The sequence below is a fragment of the Triticum dicoccoides genome, chromosome 7A (assembly GCF_002162155.2).
Source record: "Triticum dicoccoides isolate Atlit2015 ecotype Zavitan chromosome 7A, WEW_v2.0, whole genome shotgun sequence".
In the NCBI taxonomy this organism is placed as follows: domain Eukaryota; kingdom Viridiplantae; phylum Streptophyta; class Magnoliopsida; order Poales; family Poaceae; genus Triticum; species Triticum dicoccoides.
Window position 1 is genome coordinate 68,418,591 of NC_041392.1, and position 8,188 is coordinate 68,426,778.

The window sequence follows — 8,188 nt, forward strand, 5'->3', positions numbered from 1 at the left end:
GAATGATGATTGCTTATGTGTTAATAAGGGAATCCCAAATTTGATTTCCTCATATCACTTAGTGTATATCGATGATTTCATCATCAATGTCTCTAAAGGACCTAAAAATACATAAAATCATCTCAAGACGGAAAATTTGGATTCAACCAAATTTAGCTTAAGCTTACAACTGGAGCATTCTCTCAAGAATACATATCAGTCTACATATATATCCAATACATATACGAGAAGTTCAATGTGGATATATCATACCAATAAAAGACATGTAATATGGTCATACTACCCCTGATAAGGTACAAATCCATTCATACCTAGGGGTGATAATGAAGTGATATCAAGACCTGAAGTTCTATATCTCACTAATGTCAAAGCACTCATATAATTCCAAACTATGTCAGGCCTGACACTATATTTGCTATCTTTGTTCAGAGTGCAACCCCCAACAAAAGGCATATATGGATGATATAAGAAATATTAGCTTATATCTCAAGCTCACAATAATTCTTGGATATTTCCATCAGGAAATACAAGATATGACCATGATATGATATAATGATATTGGCTCTTTCTTTGATCCTAACAATGCCATATCAATGACTGAATTTGCTAGAATAGCCTTCATATGGAAGTCATCTAAATGGGCTTTAATGGCTATTTCTAGTTATCATTCTGACATAATTGCTTTATCTAAAAAGCAGTGCAAAATATGCATGGCTTAGCAGAATGATTAACCACACTCAAAATCATGTGGTTAAGATTCATCAGAATCACATAACTTGATTTATCAAGACTCTACCACTTGTGTTACTCAAAAACTATAGGTTATATGAAAAGCAATATCATAAAGTACATTGCTCAAAAATTACTTATCCTCGTGAATTATAGAAAGTGAGGAAACAATATGCAAACAACATACTTTGAAAATCCTACAGATTATTCATAACGTCATGATCATATCAATGGAATTTGCATTACACATCTCCAGGTTTGCAGAGTTCAGGGGTAGTAATTTCCCAAATCTATAACCTATTAACAATCTTAAGATTGCATATATTGTACTCTTTTTCCCTTCATGAGTTTTCCCTAATGGTTTCTTATAAAGGTTTTTAACGAGACAATATAAACACAAGTGCCCATATATGTCATACATTTTCTTCTTATATTTTTCCCACTTGGTTTTAAAGGAGTTTTCAATGGCATATCATATCGCACTCTTTTCCCTTATGAGTTTTCTATCAAAGTTTCTCATAATGGTTTTTAATGAGGCAATATCTTATCAAACATCATATGGCATACTTTCTATTTTTCCTATCGTTTTTTTTAAAGAAAGTACTCAAGACATATTAATTGTTCTCTAAACTCATCAATGAGTTTTCTCCTTTCTTCGCAGGTTTTTCTCATATGAGTTATCAAGAGACAATAATCATTATATGTTGCATCATTTTCTCCTTATTATTTTACCCACTGGGTTTAAAGGAGTTTTAGCAACATATCTGCACTATTCTCCTCATATTTTTCCCACAGGGTTTTTGGAGGAGACATTCAAGATTATTCAAAGAATTTGTCAAGATGATGGATATACCAAAGAAGGCGTTGTACAAGGGGGAGTGTTAAGAATAGAATAGTTGCTTATTAATAAAGCTAATTAGGATTAAGTTAACTGTTAGATAGGTTGCTTGGTTCTCAAGCAACCATGTACTTAATTGGCTCTCAAGGAAACTATGTAATTCCTTGGCTCCCAAGTAACTTTGAGTTTACTTGACTCCCAAGTAACATGTGTACTTCCGCTCGGGTATAAATACCCCGCTTCTATCATCAATAAAGACTAATGGTTCATTCATATATCTGTTTCCATTCGCTCATCTCTCTCAATTCTCTTAACAAAAATGACTGGGCCGTGCCCACTACCACTATTCCGCGCATTAACGTCTGCCGTTGAAATTGATGCGCCAGCGCACCCACGCTGATCCGAACTGATACAACCCAAGTACAAACTGGAATACGCAGCATGCAGGGCGTTGATCCACATGCAAACAAACGGTGGAGATTTCGGAATCATATGAGCCTAGTCTCGGAATTGGATATTCGATCTATATCCTGCAACCATGTGAAATATTCAGTTGGAAAATAAAAATATTAAGTTTACAAATAACATCTTTCTTGCAAATAAATATTTACCATTCCATAACTATATATCCTAATTAGTGCTTCCTAAACCACAACCTCTTCATTCGATGTCCCTCGCGAAAAGAAGAAAAGCCTCTTCATTCGATGTCACATAACGAATGCACGGGTGCAAACTCCCTCACTCGAGGACAACGTACCTGCTAGTAAACCACGAATTGAACATCGCATAGATGGTTTAGATTTTTTTTTTTGTCAGACCCAGCCTATTAGGGTTTAAGTCTAAGACTTGCCACTGGTACTCGTTTTTTCTTTGATTTATAATTTAGAGTTTTCAGTGATGTCCGTTCATTAGGAGAAGACGTTCTCATCAACTATGAGGCGCCTGTAGTGACTTCATCAATTTTAAGAGGTTGTGTTGTCTCAATATCTTGAACATGCCGTCGATTACAACACGATTATAATAATTTTCGTCAATTTTAAGATATTGTACCGACTCACTATGTCAAGATGCTTTATATATAGGGTTGGCTGAAAAACAAAAAAAAACTTACTGTGCGTGCTACGGACGTACGCGAATTGCCAACAGCGAACAGCCACCTACTCGGTAACGAAGCACAACAAAATGCTGGGATCAGGCGTGAAAACGTGACCGCGTCACTCCCAGTACACCCACAGCAACATAAAAAAGCGGTCGCACCGAGCAGGAGAAGCCACCTCGCAGTCTAACGCACCGCACCCGAGTCTCCCCGTCTGAGAACCCAACCCACTCTATGTCGGCGCCAATGCCTCGGCCGGAGGTGTTCGACGTCGTCATCTTCGGGGCCTCAGGCTTCACCGGCAAGTACGTCATCCGCGAGGCCCTCAAGTTCCTGCCCCCCAACGCCTCCCCGCTCCGGACCCTCGCGCTCGCCGGCCGCAGCCGGGAACGCGTCGCCGCTGCGCTCAGCTGGGCCGCCTCGCCGGGGCCCGTCCCGCACGTCCCCATCCTCGTCGCCGATGCCTCCGACCAAGCCTCTCTCGCCGTGGTCACCGCGCGGGCGCGCGTCCTGCTCTCCTGCGCGGGGCCCTTCCGCCTCCACGGCCGCCAGGTGGCCGCAGCCTGCGCGGAAGCAGGGACCCACTGCCTCGACATCTCCGGCGAGCCTGAGTTCATGGAGCGGGTCGAGGCCGACCTCCACGAGGTCGCCGCCAAGAACGGATCGCTGATTGTCTCCGCGTGCGGTTTTGCCTCCACCGTCGCGGACCTGGGGTTCTTGTTCCACTCCAGGCAGTGGACGCCACCGTCAGTGCCGGTGAGCGTGGCCGCGTATGTCAACCTGGAGTCGTCGGACAGAAAGATCGTCGGGAACTTCGCCACGTTTGAGTCGGCTGTTCTTGGTGTGGCCAACACCAGCCAGCTGCAAGCGCTGCGCCGGTCCCGGCCGAGGCCCGCGAAGCCCAGTGTGAGTTACTAATATTCTTACAATTCACTTTTGAAATTGATGATTTACTTATTTTAACAGATTCTAAAAAAAATATTTTAACATTGGAATCTGTTGGGATGGTAATGACTCATGAGGGAATTAACAGTACTCACCATAGTTTTTTTTCCACGAGGTCAACGCATCTATGTGGTAGCTTGAGAGGGGTTGAGCGAAATCGAGAGACGCAACACAAGACAAAGGTTTAGACAGCTTCGGACCCCGGGAAACATCATCCGGTAATAACCCTACATGCTGTTTATGGTTAGGTCTCATTATGATCATGAGGGAGTCGCCGGTAAGCCAACTCTTTGTGTCTAGCCCTGGAGATTATTTTTCGTCCCTCTTTGGGGAGCCCTGCCCCTCCTTATATATGTTGAAGGGGCGGGTTACATGTGGAGTCCTAGTAGGACTAGGACTAGTCTATCCTTTCTCACAAGTTGAATACAAATCCGGATCTTGCTTCCTCGTAAAGGAAATATTCGTCATTCCTTTTCTCTTAAGCCGGCCCACCAGAGTATAAGCCGGCCTGCTGGGCCTTGGGCCTTGTTATCCGTCTGATCCGCCCGCCGGGTCTCCAATGAGTCACAATGTTCAGGCGGGTTACATGTAAACCGTCATGTCCGGGCGGATCGCCAGTGAGTCGCCAAGCCCGGCCGGGTAATACCGCGGGGTATATCCTCGACAGTACCCATCATAGAAACTAATAAATTGATCACCTACTAACCTAATGCGGAATTTCTACTTATTTATTTGCGAGAATAATTCTTGTATTACTCATAGTTTAGGAATTACAATCTCACGTCTAACAATGTCATTGATGTCCTCTCGACCCGGTCTGAGCCAAACAGCCATAGGATTGTTGGATCTACATGGATCTATCATAGTTCGCCATAAAATGACTAGCAAAATTAGAACTACGATGTTGTGAGTAATACAAGAACTATGTTATTCAATCAACTTCTTGATCTCCTCTATCAAGAAGGCATATCTTGACCTATTGCTGATTGAGCTCTTAATCATTGCTACTGCCTCCAAGCAATTGGACTCAATGTTCACAGAGAAAGTGCTCCATTGTAACACCAGTGAAAGTCCTTTTGAAATACTCCCTCCGTTCAGAATTATTTGTCGCACAAATGGATAAAAATGTATCTATCTAGAATAAAAATATGTCTAAACACATTCATTTCTCCAACTAGTAATTCCGAGCTGAGGGAGAAGCTAATAATTCTGCTTCCAGAGCACTGAACACACGAAGAGCTGATTGCAAGAACAAAAAATAACGGCACCAACCTTGTCATGCAGTATCATAAACATTCCTCCAACACCATTCATGTAGGAGCCATCAGTGTTCAACTGATCACCCTCCTAGGTCGCCGCTTCCATCTGCGACCAGGTGTGGAAAACTGATTGGCATATAGTAGCTATCCATTTCCCTTTCACATGGTCGGCATCAGGCCTAGCCTCGATCGACTGAGGAGTAGCTAGGTAGCTCGATAAAAATCCGACTGAGACTTCAACAGGTGGAGCAGGTTTATGATGCACAAGTTCTTTTCATACATACCGAATTTGGCGTGCACCAACATGCTCAGCAAGATCACAGATTAGCTGCACAAATCACTCATCACCAGTTGGTTGGATTTTAATTAGTTGCAGCAGCTCCCATTCCCATGACATGGCATGCCACAGTTTCTTTGCATTTGTGCAGGAACAAAACGCATGAAAAGAATTCTCCACATCAACGCCACAAAGTGGGCATTTTTCAGTAACATCCAGATGCCGCCTTTTCATATATCGCCAAGTGGACAAAGAATTTGGGGCAATTCCCCACGCAAATGAGCGAACTTTCATGATACTGGGCAAGACCAAATAGACTTTCATCCATCACACTGACCCACTGCCTGACTACTCCCTGAGATAAGAGAAGAATTATGAACATCCTGCCTAGCTATCTGGTAGGCACACCGAACAGAGAATACAACACTTTTTTTCAGGGGCCGAGGGTAAAAAATCCTCACCAAGACGGGAGGACGGCCTGATCTTGCAATTCTCATGTTTATCCGCTGGTAAGAAGAAGATCCGAAGTTTGTTCATACCCTAGCAACCATTAAAATCTAGCAACTCTGAGACCCATTTGAAACCACATCTCCCTTTGACGAGTATTTATCAAAAAAACTAACACTTTAGAGGTTGGTGTTCCACTAAGCTACCATTTTGAAAACGTCAATTTCTTTTACAACTTTAAGCTAACCTCGTTGCAAGACACTACCAGTTTCACTTGATGATCATTTTAGACGATTTAACCACGTTTATGACATGCATGACCCACCCGTCAGAGCTGACCTGGTACGAAAGTCAACGCCGTTTATTTTGACCATTAAGTTAACCGTTATTACAGATCTGGCCACAGGTGCTACCCAACGGTCATGCCAAATATGTAATTTATGTCTGTTTGCTATCCTCCAAACTAGACCTTTCTTCAAAAGTTCCAAACCGTGCCTGATCACTAGCCAAGTGGATGATGGATTACCCGAAAAAACTGTGTCCTCAAGTGGATGCGGAATTTCCTTAATCTGTCTATTGAAATTCAAATAAAATATAGTCGGGGTGTGCTACGTTTCCTCACGATGAAATTAGCTTAGCTCGAGTTAGAATAGACAGGAAGTCTCGTCCAAGGTATGCTAGTGTTGTTCTGTTAGTTATCATAAAACTGGAACCTTTTATATTATAAAATCCAGTTATTTGTCTCTCTGAACATTTGGAGGTTCTTCCGAAGTGCCAATTTGGACCATATACGAAGATGCATGTATTATATGTGCTGGTATTATGTGCCGATGACAATATTAGTTGGCGTGTTTTGTCTGCTGTCAGTATTCTAGTTGCATCCTTCAATTTTCTAAAACTGAAGTTTATGACAAAGCACCCTCAGCATGAGCTTGTCTTCAATAAGCTGTATGGCAGTATCCGCTGTGATCATATTCCTGATCAAGATGTAGTAAATATCTTAAAAATATTTACCATTCAGAAAATCACAACTTGTATATTGAAGGGAGTAAAAGGTCTAAAAGTTATTGGGAAATAAACATCATCGTGGTGTTACAATATATATATATTAATTAATGTCATAGTTATTGGAAATTTTCATCTTAGTAAACCCGACAAACGTATGATGGGGGAGTGATGGAAAATGCTTTATGAAGACAAAAAAAAAATGGCTTGGCGGCAAGTCCATGATCTGAATTCAACTTACGTCTGGTATTTTTAACTGTTCTTTTCTTTGTTGTGACAGATTGGGCATGGCATATAGAATCTTCAATAGTTTTGTAGTAATTCATAGTTCAAAAATCCTAGCAAAAATGTGCACCACATTTGTTATAGCCTTGATTCCGTGAATCCAATGTGTGCAATTATGACGGAATCGTTTTCTATTGGATAATTAATTAATGAACACATTTGACGTTAAGATTTCTGTATTTGTGCAGATTCCGGGTCCTCCGCCTCCCAAAGGATCGTTGATGATTGAGCATGACAAGGCACTAGGATTGTGGGCCATGAAGTTACCTTCTGCTGACACAGTGGTTGTGAAGAGAACACTAGCAAAAGTGACAGAGCATCCCGAGGGCCTTCCTTGTGCGGATGAAACCTCAGATTTTGAGAAGCATAGGAAGGAATTCTGGTCCTCTATCAAACCTGCGCATTTCGGAGTGAAGATCGGAAGCCGTTCCATCCTAGGCCTTGTGTGGTGCCTGTCTACTGCAATTTTTGTTGGCATTCTGGCGGGTTTCTCCTTCGGCAGGTCTCTCTTGCTTAAATTCCCTGAGTTCTTCTCCCTCGGGTTTTTCAGAAAGACCGGACCAACAGAAGCGGAGGTCAGCAGCGCCTCGTTCAAAACATGGTTCGTCGGCCGTGGCTACATCAATTCAGCCAACGCGTTAGAGTGTGGAAGCAAGCCAGACAAGGAGATTGTCACCAGAGTTTCAGGCCCAGAGATCGGGTACATCACGACTTCGATCGTCCTCGTCCAGTGCGCCCTCGTCCTGCTTAGCCAGCGAGCCAATCTGCCGCAAGGCGGGGTGTACACGCCCGCCGTTGTCTTCGGGCCAACGGATCTCCAGAAGCGCCTCGAGGAAAATGGCCTGTCATTCGACCTCATCTCCACGAGGACCATCCCTTAAGATGAACAGGCTAATGCTTCCTAAACTACATATCACCTGAATGTCTTGCAGGCTAGCAGTGGTCATAGCTTTGCGAATAAACATGCATGTTGTCCTTTATGTGAAGTAAACAGTATCACGACCAGACATGAAAAACAAGAATAAGATGTGCTCGTGTAATGTGAATCGTATGTCTGTGTGAAATATATAATAAGTGTGTAATCCGTGACTTTGCTTAGTTCCGTCAAAGTGAAGAAATGTTGTCTACGTAAGTTCCAGTTTTCATATGATTATTACATGGAACATGCCAGAGTTGGAGAGTAAACTTGCTCTCTTGATTAACTAATTATCCATTACATCAGCGATTACAGATATATAAGCCCCATGAAGTGGGCACGCAGGCCCGAGGAGTCGGTTCAGATCCTATATACAAGGAGGCGTCATGCG

At 42.7% G+C, this 8,188-nt stretch overlaps 1 protein-coding gene across 1 annotated transcript; it reads left to right on the forward strand.

The window, feature by feature from the left end:
- The first annotated feature begins 2,857 nt into the window (after nucleotides 1–2,857).
- On the forward strand, nucleotides 2,858–8,014 carry LOC119331393 (probable mitochondrial saccharopine dehydrogenase-like oxidoreductase At5g39410). The gene is made up of 2 exons (XM_037604547.1): nucleotides 2,858–3,569; nucleotides 7,070–8,014. Exons 1-2 carry the CDS (start codon nucleotides 2,898–2,900, stop codon nucleotides 7,760–7,762), a joined length of 1,365 nt encoding a protein of 454 aa, XP_037460444.1. The 5' UTR covers nucleotides 2,858–2,897; the 3' UTR covers nucleotides 7,763–8,014.
- The last annotated feature ends 174 nt before the right edge of the window (nucleotides 8,015–8,188 follow it).

What these genes read in the sequence shown, in the direction of transcription:
- LOC119331393 (XM_037604547.1), top strand. Translation starts at nt 2,898, where the DNA reads ATGTCGGCGCCAATGCCTCGGCCGGAGGTGTTCGACGTCGTCATCTTC. An exon ending in CGAGGCCCGCGAAGCCCAGT is followed by an intron (nt 3,570 to 7,069) that starts GTGAGTTACTAA and finishes GTATTTGTGCAG; the next exon opens with ATTCCGGGTCCTCCGCCTCC.